At 42.7% G+C, this 17,637-nt stretch overlaps 1 protein-coding gene across 2 annotated transcripts in view; it reads right to left on the bottom strand.

Annotated features, from left to right (window-relative positions):
* The window catches only part of LOC105878807 (phospholipid-transporting ATPase IB), a 504,404-nt gene that overhangs the window by 181,069 nt on the left and 305,698 nt on the right, over positions 1-17,637 (bottom strand). For both annotated transcript variants that reach the window (XR_012922496.1, XM_076009551.1), the window contains exon 27: positions 15,861-15,971. Coding sequence is in view for 1 of the 2 variants with exons in the window: in XM_076009551.1 (XP_075865666.1) it covers positions 15,861-15,971 (111 nt within the window). In the remaining variant the exon portion in view is untranslated. The remainder of the gene's footprint in view (positions 1-15,860; positions 15,972-17,637) is intronic.

Here is a 17,637-nt window from a genome sequence, read left to right as displayed (position 1 = left end):
TACAAACATAAGCATTTTAACTATCGTCTTCTTACAACTCAAAAGTAACGAAGACTATGAAGCTTTGACGGCCCAATGGTACCAAAGACAACCCATGCTCCAGCCATCCCTGAGCCACCTAATCTCCCAGAAATGAGAAAAGAGAAGAAAATTTCTTCTTTCTATTCACATGTGCATATTAAGTACATGCACAACTTTTGCAGGCTTAAGTTGTCTTGATGGAGATTAGCTTTAGTTTTCTCAAATGTTCTTCCGGCTTATCAGGTACAGAACCAAGATCTTGATCCCAGCCCTGTCACTTGTGTCAAAACTGAGCCACGGACAGATGGGTCACTCCCAGGAGGCCTCAATGCTAAGGTGACAAACAGGAGGCTGAAGCTCGTGCATGAGTTGGAACGGCCCATCAATCCCATAAATCAGAGACCTTTCTGACAGATGTGACCCTTGGCTTGATTCAGATACAAAGAAGCAATTTCTAGAATATCCCTCTGCTTTGTATGCACTTTTACATATAATTTGCATACAGTAAAAGTCACCCTCTAATTGAGTGTACAGTGCTAAGTTTTGGCAACTTGATTGTGTGACCACACAGCCCGAAATCCCCTCGTGCCCCTTTGTAGTCACCCTCTTCCTACACCCCTGCACCCTGGAAACCAATGACCTCTTCTTCTGTCACCTGAGTTTTGTCTTTTCAGACTGTCGAATAAATGGAATCACATATGTACACAAAATCATACAGAAGTTTGTCAGGTTTTTATGGGGTCTGGGTTCTTTCATTTAGTGTAATGCATTTGCACACCAAAGCATTCTGCAGTGTGTGCCAGTGGGTTGTTTCTTTTTATTGCTGAGTGAGTGTTCCATTGCATGGACGTGCCACACGGTCCATCCATGCCTCCACAGAGTGACACATGTGAGGTTTCCAGATTTTGGCGATGAGGAATAACGCCACTGCAAAGCTTTATGCAGGCATGGGTTTTTGAGTGAACTCAAGTTTTCACTTCTCTTAGGTAACTGCCCAGGAGTGGGATTGAAAGATCTTAAGGTGAGTGTGCGTGCAGCTGTATGAGAAACTGCTGGCTGGTCACCAAGGTGGCTGAGCCATCCTGAATTCCCACCTCTCTTTTCTTCTTGATGAAAAACATGCCCCTCATGGACACTGGGGCACCTCTGAACTCACAAACTCCTCGGGAGCCTCTGACCTCTCCCCGCAGCCATCTCAGACACGAGCCAACCAAACACCAAACAAACCTTCAAGTCTGAACGAGGTGGGGGTGATGTGTGGATGAGGGTTGACTCCTTTCCCCCATGTCTGTGCTCCCCCAAACAGTTTACACGACTCTCCAGAGCCCCCTGGCCATGTGGAAGTGGGTGACCAGGGCACCAGTCCTCGAATGCCAATTTTACTTAAATAACTGGAGAGTGAAATTGTTCTTAAAACTAAAAAGTGTTCAAAGTATGGTCACCTGAATATACATGTGACATCAGAAAAATCCTGCCTTTTAATGTGGGCCCCTACCCGTGGTCTTCACCGTGGCCTATTAGACAGCAAAGGAATTTTTCACAGCATCTCCTTGTTAATGGTTAACACAAAATATCTTTTATATTACCAACACAATACTTTTCCAGTAAAGATTCAAAAAAGGATACTAAGTATCCCCTGAAAAAGCCTGATAGTACACACACACATTTATATATGTACATGTATGCACATAGACATATATTATATACATATGTGTAGAGATACACATATACGCATACACATAATATGCATAATATGCATATCATAAGAAAAAGATAAAATACAGACACAACCTATGGTATTTTTTAAAGTAGTGTGCACCAGTATTCTGCCTAATCTAGATAAATAAAACTTTCACCTCTTTGCTTGTTACCACATGATGTAGAAATGGCTGGGTAGGTTTTCATAAAATATTTGGTTTCGAACTCCTGAGCTTGAGCAATCCGCCCGCCTCGGCCTCCCAGAGTGCTAGGATTACAGGCGTGAGCCACCTCGCCTGGCCTTCATAAAATATTTGGGATGGCCTGACTTTATGACATAGTCTATGTGGTACTCTTGAAATTGACTCTGAAAACCTCTACGCAACAACTCACAGAAGCAGGCATTCTCCAGAGCAATTGAAACTGAGGTGTATCAAGAAGTCTTTGTGTGATGGTCACTTGGAAGACTCACACGTTTTTATGCAGGCAATGGGGAAAGATTCAAACATTAACTTAAAACTGCAAGTTACAGGGGCAGATGTCAGGATTGCAAGCACTGTTGTGTAGACCCAGCAGTTTCTCAAGAGGGCCCTCACAGACCACAGCAAGACCTGTCAGAGAAGTGACCGATTCTCCCAAGAACTGTCGGAGAGGATGGTTAGATAAACTAACAGAGATTCACCAAGTAGGTATTATCCACTGATTGCCGCTTTCGGGATTGCTTTGAAACAAATTAATGTGATAAACAAAAGATGCAGTTCTGGCTCTTGAGGGAATTTATGATCTTGCTGGGACTAAGACATACTTAGGAGATGTTTCATAGAACTGGTGGTGCCTTTGGCCATGCTGATTGTAGAAGTTCAGAGACATAAAGAGATCAAGGACAGGCGGCCCAGACCCTGACCTGGGCCTGGAAGAACACGGCAGCTGACTCACAAGCACAGGCTTGATGAGACACACTCAGTTGCAGCCGCCTGTGTTTTCTGGTTTTGTGGCTAAACACTGATGTCAGCTGCATACGGTTACCAACAGCTGCTGCCAGGAGGAAATAAGCAGCACTATTTTATTATTTTTATCTGGGCTGCCAAAAAACAAAAGCTTTTACACTTGAATTGTACAGTAAATGTACATAGATCATAACCAGTGTCTGATATTGGCACACTGGTTACATGTGGTTTTTGGTCAGCAGTTTTTATAGCTCAAGGGAGATGGATGCTATATTTTATTTCATTTTTGCATTCTTAAAATGGAGTTTATTAGCTTTAATCATGGACACAAATAGAGCGAATTCTAGGCACTGCTCTAAAAAGTTATTAATTTAAACAGCTGAGATTCTGGTAATGTCAGATTAACACAAAAAATGACTTTTGTTTCATTTCTGCAAATAGAAGGTAGCTCGGTTAGGTTTTTGGATAGGTTTCTCTTGCAAGCACCCCAAAAAGCTGTGCATATCCAAAATGCACCCAGGTCTTATAGATTTAAAATACACTCAGCAACAAGAAGAGAAACAGGGTCTGGGAAAATTTATTTTCCATCTCCAGATAAGCACATGCTCATGGCCAGGTGTACCTCACTGTTGCTTATTCTTGTGGTAGAGTGGCCCCTAAGCAGGTGAACCTTAAGAGACCCCTGAAGGGAAGGTGGCTGATGGTTAGGCTTGGAAAGAATCTAGGAAAACTCATGTTCTAGGAGCAGAGGGAACCACTTTTACATGGATTCCTTCCAGCAACTTCCAGGCAGAGTGGATTGTTTAGGGGTTGCAGTTTTTTTTTTCTTTTTGAACACTGAGATTTATCTTTAACCAACTTTGTAAAAAAAAAAATTCTACAAAACTTTAAATAAAAGCTAATCACACTATTGTGTTTTGTTCTCTGATCCTTAATATTTTCCATAAATATTTCACATAATTGTAGTCATTGTATACATGTTATTGTTTTATACTGAATTTTTTACTTAACATAATTTTCCATTGTTTCTAAATTTGACAGAGTTAACATTGCTATCATTTAAAATATATATATATATCTATAATTTTGAAATACCATGGAGCACACAACCATTTTGAATTCGATTCAACAAATGTTCACTATTACCATTTAGAATCTGAGGTTCTCAACACTTGGGGGCTGGAGTTTCAAAGGGACAAGTACTTCAGCGTCTGTGCTTCATTTATCTGCTCATGATGATGAAACTCAGGCAAACAGTGTATGTCTGACGTCTTAGGCTAACTAATGAAATATACAGCTAACATCCTGGGCCAGGGGAGAAGATGAGGCCACAGATGATGTGAGAAGAATTATTTCTCAGTTATGAACGGGTGACCACACCACTGGAATACTGTTGGTTGCTAGCACATCAGTTATGTGCAATGCACAGACAGGAAGCAAGCAGTATATAAGAGGTAATCTAGCAGATGCAATCCTAGTTATTTTGTGAGATGGTGATGATACACAGTTGCAATGTGGAAGAGCCATGTTTAACATAGAGCTGTCTCGGGATACAGAAGGGAAGACTTACGCCAGCCCCAGAAGGTCTCCAGCGGAGGATCGGTAACTGCCATGCTGTTTGGGGGCAGATTCTTAAACCAGAGTGAGGCCCGGACTAGAGCCTCAAGCCCTTAACAGTGCTACAGTGTTCACAGGGACTGTCCAGTATTAAATACCGTACAATAATGCTACTGTCTCACTGGAGGGCTCACTCTGTGCTCGGCATTATGTTAAAGATTTTCTCCTATGATTTTACTTCAGCCGCACAAACTTTTGATGTGTGTACTCCTATTATCCTCAGTTCACAGAAAAGGACAATGAGGCTGAGAGCTGGCAGGGGGTGGGGCCGGGTTTGCACGGCTTGCTCTGGAAGCTCCACCCCCAACCGTGACCTGTGGCCACGCTGCTCTCGGCTACTGGCAGGACCAGGGAGACTGCCAGCTAAGGGTGGTTTTAGACGTGGGAAGCCACGTCTGCGGGCTCCTGGCACCTCTTCTGCACAGGAAGGGGTGGCAGGTGCTGGTCACCAGGCCCACGTGCCTCCTCCCGCCATCATCTTGCTTTCTTATTGTCCGTGCTGTCCTGGTCTCCTTTCACCAAGCCCTGCCTTAAACAACGGTATTCCCTGGAGTTCAGTGACTGCTTCGCCTCTGGTTCTCTGGTTCAGGGACCCCTGGGGCTGGGCTTCCAGAACTCCCGAACCACGGGATAGCCACGCCACAGAATGCGGGAGGCAGAGAGGCCTGGCCGATGGCATTAGCGAGCCAGCGGCCCTTGGGGTGAAGTTCTTGCTTGATCCTTCTTCATGTAAACTGAAGTGAGGGGTACGGGGAACTAGAAGGGAAGGGGGAAGACACGAATGCCCCTTTACCCTCTGGTTTTCCAGGCTGACCTATTTGTTTCAGAAAGTTCCAGTATGACTATAAGATAACTCCAAATATCCAAAACCATGTCACTTGCTACCCAAAATAACAAGGCATATTAACTTAGTTTAATACACAGCTGGTGGCTGCCAGAGACTAGGGGTTAGGGTAGGTGTTTGATTACAGAGAAACATTTGGCTTCAGAAGCAGATCTTTTGGAAAAGTTAAATGGGAGAATATATTGGTCATTCACACAGTGAATTTTCCTTAGGGGAAATCCTAGACTTTCTAATGAGTGAATACATTGTCAAAAATGTGTTGTCCTATGAAACTGCAGTCCCTAACCCCCGGGGCCGCAGACTGGTACCAGTCCGGGACATGCACACCCCACCCCCATGCCCTACCCCCCATCCATGGAAAAACTGTCTTCCATGAAATCAGTCCCTGGTGCCAAAAAGGTTGGGGATGGTTGCTATAAAAGATTTGAATAGACATGGCCAAAGATGATGTACAGATGGCAAATAAGCCCATGACAAGATGCTCAATACATAAACAAAACAGACACACCCATTTTAGGTATTTACTAAGGAGGCGGAAACATATATTTACACTAAAACCTACAAATGAGTGTGCATAGGAGGCATTATCCATAATCGCCAAAACTGGGAAACAGCCCACCTGCCCTTCAACAGGTGAAGGATAAACACACTGGCGTACCTCCACACAGTGGACTACTACTCAGCAATAAAAAGGATACACAATATTGATACGGCATGGAATCTCAAATGCATTATGCTGAGTAAAAGAAGTCTGGACCAGAGGGCCATATGCCGCACAATTTCATTCATATGACATTCTGAGAAAGGCAAAGCTGTAGGGTCAGAAGACAGACCAGTCATTGCCAGGAACCTGGTGTGAGGGTACGGGCTGAGCACAAGGGGCCTGGGGGATTTGGGGAGGGGTGGTGCTGTTCTGTATCTGAGAGTAGTAGTGACGACACTGCTGTATGCATTTGTCAAGACTCACAGAACTGTGCACTAGAGGCAGTTAAGCTTTATTGCATGTAAATTATGCCTTACTTAAAATAATGGCACACCATACTAATAAATACTTCCAATAGAATAAAGGCAACCTATACAGTGGGATTAATAAGAAGGTAAAAACTTCTAGTTAATACTTTATGTTAAGAAAAAGCAACTTTCAAATTGGCAAGGGACTAACAAAAAGATTATAAAAAAAAAAAACATGCAGTTCAATTAAAGGAACAATAATAAACTTTATCCTATAATCCCTGGATAAAAGGGGCCGATATTTTAATCAATATTTTACTGGCATGTTCTGGAGGCACACGCAGTATTTAATAGGACGAATCTGCTTTGCCTCCCCCTCAGTTGAAAAACCAGGCAAGAAAGCATGTGCAACACTTCTATTCACGAGCAGTCTTTAAATAGTCCACTCGATCTGCCAGGACCCTGGAATTGAGAAGGGAAGAGGCATTTTAAACTCTCAGGACATCTGTCGGGAAAGCAATACCATGGCTCCGATGAGTCGTCAGCATGCAATGAAGATTGCTCACCACTTAGAAGTACAGACGTTTACTAGAGGAGAGATGAGTTTCCTAATGTGAGACATATAAATAGAAGCTATTTTAACTAAAGGTCAAAGGCAGCAAACTCCTAAGTCCAAGAAAAAGAAAGAAAGATGAATTGCATTCTCATAAACACATGTTACTTGTGTATCTAAGAGTGTTTTAAAACTGTAGACTAAAATCTACGTCTGGCTCTGAAGTCGGGCTGACCGACTTAGAGAAAAGGAGGGAAGACCCTTCACCAGCAAATGTGTGGCTGTCAGATGAAGAGAATCATTCTCCCCGACTAGAGCAACGCGTAATGAATTCCCCTGGCCTCCCTGTCCTTGTCTTCTCCTTCGCCTGCCGTAGAAGGTGGTCTTTCTGTCGCTACATAGGCTTTTCTGCAGCCTGCACCTCAAGTCTCCATTCTCAATCTTGGGCTTTCTACCACCCTTAATCAAATACCACTGAAATCCACTTGTTCAGAATGGGGCCATTTGGGTACACAGAGAGAACAATGGACAGACAGGCATGCTCAGTAGATTTGTGCTCAGACACTGTTACAGAATTATTTTTAAAAATTAAAGGAAATCTGATTTCAAAAGTTTTAGGCAAGTAGGTCTCCAATGGCAGAAGAAAGAACAGTTAAAAAATACAGGAGAGCAACACAAACAAACTAGCATGGCAAGAAAAACCAGTAGGAAAAAAACCTAACTTGTAAAGTCAACTTTATGAGGATGAAATCTATTTGGGAGCCAAAATAAAAATGAGATTAAAGTAGGAATGTGCTTAAAGAATGCAATAAAAATTATTCTTTATTGTCTCAAAAGATGGGGTTAAACACCATATAATATAAATTTATCTTCCAGTACTTGGAGGCTCTAGTTCTTTATATATGAAAATTAAACTAGGAAAGATTTAAGTTAGATCGGAAAACGCATTTCCTAAAAGGAAAGACAAATAATGCTCCACCTGCGTATCATTTCTTATATCCTAAAAACAAAAACAAAAAACAAAATGCCCAACAGATTCTTACAATGTCTGCCTAGTCTACCGAAATGGGCAATGGATTACCATTCGTAGGCTTATAGGACTATAGGATTATAAGATTATAATCCCCTAGGATTATAGAGCACTGCGTACTAGTCCTGTCCTGTCCGTGGCAAAGTAGGAAGGAAACAGTCCCTGTCCTTGCAGAAGTCATAACCAATTTGGAAAATAAAAACAACTTTCACCCTTATGAGCAACCACCACTAAACTACGTGGCTGCTGTCTTTGAACGCCACAGGACTTTAAGGAAGGGAAGCCAGCTGGAATAAGCGAGTGTCAATGCCCCGGGGTGAAGTGAGCTGGACCCCCGCGCGGGGGTTTTATTTCTTCTCTGCCAGGGTAACAGAGTGGGCGCCCTGGTTACGGGCACAGCCCAGCACAGGGCCGACTTCTCGAAGTTCACGGGGGCCCTGGAAGTCCTTTGCATCGGCTTTGTGTTTGGACTTGCATTTTTTTATTCCAAGGAGATTTAAACATTTTATAGAGTTTCAAAGACTACATTTTTAAACCATCAATGCCTCAAACCATTTCTTTTTTTTAGTAGTGAATCGTTGTAATGAGCCTTTTAGGTAAGGCAGCTGCAAAAACATCATTTAAAAAAAAACATATATTGTCACACAGAAAGGGCAGTAAGAGTCTATTTTTATAAAGTTCAAAGCGACTGTGTATCTTGCAGGGAATCCCTTCAGACGGCTAGTATTTCTCTGGTTTCATACCTACCTCCTCCCCGTCCCCTCCCCCCTCCCCGTCCCCTCCCCGCTCCCCACGCTTCGCTAATAAACTCCCAGCTCTATCAACTAGCAGCAACCAGCTGGCCTCCCAGAGAACATTCCCAAGCACATGTCTAACTAGTTCTGCAGCCATCTTCCAACTGAAATGTAAGACCCAGCGCACAGCACTTCTTCACTGCTAAGTACCCAGGGCTTGGCTAACCGCTGACATTTCTCACAAAGCGGGAAGACACAGAGCACGAGGGTGGGACAGGCAGGTGCTGTTGGCCTCTCTTTGATACATCTCCCGGCCCTCACCTGATCGGCTCCTATCATTCTTCAGGTCCTAATTCATTTCTTTCTGGGATCCCAAGGCCGTACCCCAGCACCCTGTAAAGGACCATGTCTAAGAGTTCTCATTGCAAGCTGCCTTCCTCTAAGCCAGCACTTAATTGTGGGACTTCTTTTTTTTTTTTTGGAGACAGAGTCTCACTTTGTTGTCCAGGCTAGAGTGAGTGCCGTGGCGTCAGCCTAGCTCACAGCAACCTCAAACTCCTGGGCTCAGCGATCCTACTGCCTCAGCCTCCCGAGTAGCTGGGACTACAGGCATGCGCCACCATGCCTAGCTAATTTTTTGTATATATATTTTTAGTTGGTCAATTAATTTATTTCTATTTTTGGTAGAGACGGGGTCTCGCTCAGGCTGGTTTCGAACTCCTGACCTTGAGCAATCCGCCCGCCTCAGCCTCCCAAAGTGCTAGGATTACAAGCGTGAGCCACCGCGCCCAGCAATTGTGGGACTTCTTATCTGAATTCCCTACTCGATTCCAAGAGCAGGGGGTGTCTTGTCCACCTTGACCTCATGACCCAAGAGCGCTTGACTTGGACAATGAAGGCAAGGAAAGCAGAATTCAGAATGCTTGCATTTCTAGTTAACTCCCATTTTCCAACTGCCCAATGGGAAGTCTCTCTAAATAGTTTTCCCACCAATGCATTAAAACTGTAAGAGGGGAAAAAAATCACTGGATGAATTTTTGATTATGGTTTAAAACAATTATTCTCTATCAATTCTAACATGTAAAGTGAAATCTACTCCAAAGCTAGTGACTTCTTCACCATTTACAGCGCAGACTCAGTTACTACTAGGAAATAGATCCCAATTTGCAATGCGGCTGACCAAGTCCGCGGCATCTGAGTGCATTAACATATTATATTTAATTAAGGTTCCCCGACCAGGAAGCCAATCATTCAGTAAATGAAAAAGGGGCAATTTGGATAAAATTATTTTCAAATAATAATGACCTGAAAAATAGAGCTGGGGGAGGGGCTCTCACAGGTCCAAAAGGAAAAAAATAAAGCTGTGAAACAGGGAAAAAGAATATATTTATGTTTTACAGGGAAATAAAATATTCAAAGTAATCATCTACTAGAAATTTTTTGGATTTGAATGGCCATTTACACACAAACCATATTCATTTATTTTTTTTTTAACAGAGTCTCACTCTGTCACCATGGGTAGAGTGCAGTGACATCATCATAACTCATTGCAACCTCAAATGCCTGGGCTCAAATGATCCTCCTGCCTTAGCCTCCTGAGTAGCTGGGACTACAGGAGTGTGTCATGAAGCCCAGATAATTTCTCTATTTTTAGTAGAGATGGGGTCTTGCTCTTGCTCAGGCTGCTCCTGAACTCCTGAGCCCAAGCGATCCTCCCTCCTTGGCCTCCCAGAGTGCAAGGATTATAGCTGTGAGCCATCATGCCTGACCTTATTTTACTTTTTAAATTTGAAAACAGAAAATGAACTGCTGATAAAGCCTTTTCTCACACTCCATAGTATTATCAAATAAAGGCTTTTTTTGTTTGTTTGCTTATTTTAGGATTGTCAGATAGTGCCAAATTTTCACTAGCTGTCAACTAAATTCTATTATTTAGGTTTCACTTGGTCCCAAATTTGCTGTGGTTTTAGAATCTCTATTTCCCATTCAGTGATGATATTTCCAGACCTCCATGCTAAATATACACACCATTTCCTGGCCTTTATCCCGTATCATTTTAACAACCCTAAGAAAACACTAAAATATCCTATATGTATTGCCAAAAATAAGTAGTAACTCCAAGTAGTATATAATTTCCATTTTTTCACATCAACATCCACATGTTATGATTATTCTTTGTATTAGGAACCACCAACTAATCACCATGCTGATTTTAAAGCCTCACCTCTATTTCAAAAATAATCTGGCGTATTTTCTTTATGTTATACTAAAGTTTACAAGAGATCTAAATCATAATTTTTTGAAATATAGGTTAAATTTAACTCATGTTCCTATTACTTTTCTCTTTGAATTTTACTGCCACTAAAAATTTTATCTATTCCAGATAACCTTTTCCCAGGGGTTCAGAAAGTCTGTGAACAAACGCACACCTAAGTAAATGCTTAAAACGCTGATGCTGCGTGTTTTGAGACCATAGTCCATTCAGGAAATTCTGAATAACTAACTCCTAGTTTGATAAATGATGTAGGAACTTTAAAGAATTTACTCAACACTTCTCCTTAAGAAGATACCACAGAAAGGTCCATCAGGACTTCAAAAATATATAAGGAATCCTTCCCTAACCCCTTCAGCCCCAATCTTTGCATTTAAGGCAAATTCCTCCCATTGCCAAAATCAAAGAGTTTTTAAAAATCAGTCTGTGCTTTCTGCTTAAAATTTATATGGGGAGACAGTTACATAGTGGTCATAATTTATGCCCCAGGATTAAAACTACACAATTATATTTATGTTCTCTGCTTACAATCTGTTCTATATATTGACAGACAAATTTTTTTAAATCGCCTTTACCATGTAACTTGCCTATTCCAAATTGGAAAAAAAAAAAAAAAAAAAAGGAATCCCAGCTTCTAAAAGCAACAAGACTCCTGTTGAGATATTCAGATTCCCTCCCCTGGCCACTCACATCCTCTGCCCAGTGCTCCCTCCCTCCCTCTGCTAATTTTATCCCGTCCCAGCCCCTAACACGGACACACAAAGACACACCCGCTCCAGCTGGCTGACCGGAGTCCCATCTGCCTGCAAGGCTTGGAAGCTCTGAGAGTTCTGGCCCACAACAGGATTTTACCTTCTGAGAAATATGGTCCATCTGGCCACTGCCACGAAACTTAGCATTTAATTAGTTTATTTATTTATATATATTTTTTGAGACAGAGTCAGACTCTGTTGCCTGGGCTTGAGTGCCGTGGTGTCAGCCTAGCTCACAGCAACCTCAAACTCCTGGGCTCAAGCAATCCTTCTGCCTCAGCCTCCCAAGTAGCTGGGTCTACAGGCGTGCGCCACCATGCCCGGCTAATTTTTTCCATATATTTTTAGTTGGCCAATTAATTTGTTTCTATTTTTAGTAAAGACGGGGTCTCGCTCTTGCTCAGGCTGGTTTCGAACTCCTGACCTTGAGCGATCCTCCCGCCTCGGCCTCCCAGAGTGCTAGGATGACGGGCGTGAGCATTTAATTAGTTTAATACAAAACAAAACTATGTGGAAAATTTGTTTTCCAAACCTTCGACAAGCTCCCCAAAGCATGTGATCTGTCTTTACATAGTTTTGTTTCCCCTAGAGTGATGAAAGCAGCAAAGTGCTTGTGACTTTTTTTTTATTTCTTTTCTTTTTTTCAGCATTTTGTTTATCGTGGTAAAACACATACAACATAAAGTCCACCACCTTAACCGTTTTTAAGTGTACGGTCCCAACGGTTCACACCTGTTCTGCAGTTCCGGCTCATTCCCACCCTCGGGCAGCCACCGCCACCACCCATCCCCAGAGCTCTTTGTGAGGCTCTTGCCATCATCTAGGGGAAGGGAGAGAGGAAATCACCAGTCTGTTTCTAGTGATAAAATACCAGTTTTAATTCATATAACTGAACACTTAAAAGGGGTGCATCTTTCTGTTTGTTAAGTATACCTCAATAACACTGATGAAAAACAAAGTGAGAAGGATGGAAGTGACAAATGAGGCTGGTGACAGCTGGGACCCAGACCACACAGGGGCAGGTGAGCAGGGAGAGAAGGGGACACGCCAGCCTTGGAAGGGGCTGCAGAGAGGAGCACACTCACTCACTCGTTCCTTGCCAGCATTGTTGAGCACCTCCGTTCCAGACACTGCAATCGATCAGATGTATGTTTCGGAAGTCTTATCCTGGCTGCGTTAGAGATGGTTGAGGAGGAGAAACTAGTGGTTTTTGCAACCCACAAGGTAAAAAGGACCAAATTAAGCCAGTAGCAGAGGGGATGGAGGCAAAGGTTGTGCACGGTTTTAGTTTTATCTATTAACAGAGACACCACAAAACCACAGGTCCCATCATTTTGTTCCTAGTTTTCAAATCACTTGAACCAATGGTTACTTTGGCCTGACTGACTTTTATGTGGCACACTCAACAAGCATTCGATGAGATCTGTTGGCAAGGAAGCACCTGCTGTACAGATAAAAATACACAAATTGAGCATGTGTTACGTGTTCTAGGCACTGTGGCGAAAAGAGTATAATTAGATCGCTATCATTTTGGTGGAACAGTTATGGCCTGCATAGAGAGAAAGCTGCTATTCCACAGAACTTCCTGCGAATGAAACCGGAGATGACTGGAAGGTTTCTCAGGGCAGGAAACGGTAAAACAGATGATAGGAAATCACACTGTGAAATGCCGTGCACGGGCTTTATATGTGGCCATAGGCATGATCTCCAGAACACACTTGTAGGTAAAACGTTGAGTTGCAGAAATATTGCACAGCACGACGACTTTTACCTAAAAACTCTGACTTGTTTGTACACACACATATCTGCGCAACTGCAAAGAAAAAAGTCAGGACAGATCATACATAAGAGGCGTGGGGTGGGAGCAGAGAACTCTGAGCCCCACACAGCAATGAGTCCATCTGCATGTTCCTTGCACGGGAAGGTTGGTCTAGCAAGTGAGGAGACGGCACAACATCACGGGCTTAGAGCTCTTCCCTACAGTCTTTACTGGCAACTCAAGTCACAGAACAATCGTCATAATAACAGCTAAGGCCATAAAATGTGTGTTGTGTCATGTGCATACATGCGTGTATTTTTTTTTTTAATTTGCCAAGTTAGACTATTTTTGAATGACTGGAAGTTGCACATCTCAGAAGACATTTGAGATGAGAACACGTTGGCTGTTGTGAAGGAACTCTCCTTGAGTTATAAGAAAACTAAGAGAAACAAGTAATGTATTTAGTTTATTCTCACTTAAGTAATTAATTATAAGGCTACCTTTAGAACAAAAAAAAAGTGTTTTCTGCAAATCAGCAAATCAGCATACAATAACCTTTGATCTGATAGTTCAAAACACACTAAAATAGCATGCAAGTAGTACTAATGTGTTCCTATTTCTAAAATCACATTTGAAGCGCATGTTGATGCAAAGAAAGTAATTTGGCCATGGTAGACACGGTCTGAGCTTGAGCTCAGTCGAGGATTTTGTTTTCTTGATTTTCAAGCAAATATCTCCTAGAAATACTAAACATAAAATTGGGTTCGGAATGGCAGAGACTTTTCACATTTTTTAAAACTGTATAAAGAATGTTTAAAAAGGGAGTTTACAAAAGTCCATTAACAATCGTTGCTGGCTACAACTAAAATGCGAATTTGAGGCACTGGCACAGCACCTTCCGGGCCTTGTTCCAAGTGGAACTTCTCAGACAGATTAAAATTGTACTCTTCTCCGCCTTGGCCCACTTCAAGTTTAAAAAAAGCCAGCAAGATAGTAGGTGTAAATGACTAAGAAGGGGCCCCAAGGGATGCTCTGAAAGGGAAAGTGTGGGGAGCCCCACGCGTCTCCGTGAGAAGTCTAGACTATCTGTAATTCACTGATGGTGAGTGAAACCAGATTATTAAGAGACGTTGCAAGGCTAAGAGCTGCAGGAGCACAAAATGCTGGGAACCGTGGGCTAACACGTAGGAACAGGAATTCCAATACCCTTTCACGCTATCATCTATGACCCCAAGTGACATTTAGGAGTGACTCCTATCACAGATGCAAAAACAAAAAAGAAAATGTGGGAGAAGGAAGGGGGACAGACATCATTAAGTGCCAAAAAGGCACTGTAAAAATAAGAGCAGGAGGAAGAGAGAAACTCCAAAACTATCACACCAACATCCACAAGTTCTTACCCAGAGTGGAAGGAGTTGAATATTACGGCACAAACCCAGCAGACAGATCAGGGATAATTTTTTAAATCATTGATTTTAACCTCATTATAATACTGAGCAAAACGGCAGTTATTTATTTATTTTTTCTGTGACCTTCACAGAGAAGTATAAAAAGGCAATTATAAGTCCAAGTCTCTCGAGGCCCTGCGGCACGTACTTCCTAGAGAAATAACAGCTATTTGTTTAACACCAGCAGACAGGACACAAAGGATTCCAAGTAGGAAGAAAGGGTCAGTTTTCAAGAATTCAGCCAGATCTCTTTGGATTGCTTGGATCATTCTTTGGGAATCAGGGCTGCTCCCCGGCCCACGAGGAGCTTTTGTGTGAACCGGAAGAGGCATGCCCCCCACAGACGCAGCCCGTCCCGGGACCACATTCTGGCAAACAGGCTGCCCTGTGCACATTGGAAAAGCCCATTGCTTTTTCTGGGTGGACTCAGGGCAGCTCGAGAGATGAAGCAACAAAGGCTACATTTCTGCCTCATTCACCCTTTTTGCTGGGCAGGTAGCCTCGTGTAGTGAGGAACCTGTACAACTTGGGAAAATCATTCTTTAACAATTTAAATAACAGTTACCAGACAAGTAACATGAATCTATACAATTGACCTAAATGAGTCAGTGGGAAATGTCAGAGAACTTGGTAAAGAGGCAGTCATAGTTACATTAGCAAGCCACTTATTACATTATCTGAACTGAGTATGTGAAGAGACTGCATAGGAAAAAATTGATCTCAGCCTTGGTTATTATTTTGCAAAGAGCTGAGAAATCAAACATAAAATAACCTGTAATAGAATGGTTATTATTTTGCAAAGAGCTGAGAAATCAAACATAAAATAACCCGTAATAGAATGAGATATTAAAACACCATTAGCGCTGCATTCCTCCACAGACTGCCTGCCTGCTTCCTCTTTTCTAAACACATCTGGAAATCTACTCGTCAGTCATCCTGGCCTCAAAAGCTGCACCTTTCTAGCAGAGCTCTTCTTAAAAAGGAAGACTGGGGGGGTGGGGGGGCTGGTACTGACAGCAAACATAAAGTGCCCTGTCCACTTTTCCCTGGGTCCACGCCTCTAGCAAGCACATGGGTTTTACTTGTAACTGAATCAGCATCTTGAGAAATTGACGATAGCGCCGAGCTCACTGTGAGGTTCTCCGTGACCTTGCTGGTGTACTCCATAAATATCCACAGATGTTCTGTGAAAGAGCCCTCCTCTTCGAAGAGAAGAACAATCTCCCTTCCTTACCTCGATGATGTACAGGACCACGTTCTTGTAGAAGCAATACAGTATGCACTTGGTCACCCGGTTGTAGCTCCAGGCCCCATGGACCAGCAGAAGCTTCTCTAAGTAGGAAAACTAAAAAGGGAAAAAAAAAATAATAACAAAATTCAGAAGAGCCCATCCTTGAGGAATGAAAGTCACAAAATGTCCCTCTGAGCAGAAGACAGACAAGGTAGGTAGAAGGTTCTGCAGAAAGCCCGAGAAAACCGTTCCCTAAAGGCGGAGCCTTTCAGGCCCAGGGAGAAGAACTGAAATCTTTTCTTAAATCTACATAATGGTTATTTTCCCCAGACATGCTTGATCGCCAATTATTATTCTCGTGAAATTCTATTTAAGCTAATGCTTTTTTCGGGTCTTAACTATTAAAAGAAGGTGACCTCCTGAACCGAAAGACAAGTACAGCGGGAATTAGATGCCTCTGAGCGACCACAGATTTTATGGTGATGGCAGAAGAAAGGGACAGGGACACTCTTGCAACTGCATCTTGTTTGTTAAAAAAGGAACACATGTGTACAAACTGTTTCCCCTGTCAGCTTACAGGTTAAAAACAGTTACATGCATGGAGACACAAACAGACACACACACACATAGACAAAGACACACAGATAGACATACACACAGACACACACATGCATAGGTGTTCACACACACACACACACACTCCGCCTCCACTTCTAGACCCATTTTATTCTCCTTTTTTGCCCCTAACTAGGACAGAGCACATCCTGCCAGAGTGTCATGTGGTCGTGAGCAGCTGGTGGACACTCAGCTGGGAGTGACGCAATGGCTCTTGCGGTTTGAGACAGGAGCCCTCAAAGATACCCCAACGAAATACGTGGGTCCTCTTTGGGGTGGGGTTCCTATCTCCTCAGCCTGGCTTTGCCGTCTGTGTTCTATTTTACAGAGGTCTCAAAAAGTGAGAACCGTGAGCTGGAGGGAAGGAAATGAGTTTTGTTTTTTGTTGTTGTTGTTGTCCGTTTGGTGGATGGTGTCATGCTCTGGCATGAATGCATTGTTGGGGCAATTCTGTTTACAGTCACGTTTCTATATGTCCAGTTCGCCTCATGCAGGGTTGGGTTCCCCTCTGGTCGTCTTGAATGAAAACCTTAATTCCCCCTGTTCTAAGCTGTGGTGTCAGAAAGTGCACAAGCATTAGCCCAGTCACACCACCAGGAGAGACAGTCGGGCTGTACCGAGAGTGTCCAGAACATTAGAGATTCTTTCACGATTTCAAACTTCCTATTAATTCTCTGTAAAAAAAAAAAAAAAAAGAAAAGAAAAGAAAAGAGAAGAGAAGAAAAAGAAAGACCCTGACTGAAAATACAATACCTTTCTATAAAACATTTCCTTTCAAGAGGAAACTACGCAATAATTCCCATTAGCACTAAAGGAGGGACTGCAGCCTACTGGAAGTCACATTCCAGAGAGTTCTACAGGGGATCGGGGTGAGGCATATCCACATGTCCCAAAATCCAGACGATGACTTCAAAATAGCAGAAGGAGGGACATATGGAAAAATCAAACTCCCCATAAAGGCTCATTAAGGATTCCCCAGGGGAATGGGGAATCATAAAATAACTAGCAAAACAAATAAAAAGGAAGTTTGCATTTGACCCGGACCCCTGGTGCTAAACTTCAATGGGCACAGAGAACATCTGCTGGAGTCATCCCCAAGAATACTTCACCCTGAGTGCTACAATGATTTGTTTTAAAATATGTACGTGTGTGTGTGTGTGTGTGT

Source organism: Microcebus murinus, chromosome 13 (assembly GCF_040939455.1).
Source record: "Microcebus murinus isolate Inina chromosome 13, M.murinus_Inina_mat1.0, whole genome shotgun sequence".
Classification (NCBI taxonomy): domain Eukaryota; kingdom Metazoa; phylum Chordata; class Mammalia; order Primates; family Cheirogaleidae; genus Microcebus; species Microcebus murinus.
Note: the sequence above shows the minus strand (reverse complement) of the source record. Positions and strands in the feature narration are given on the sequence as shown.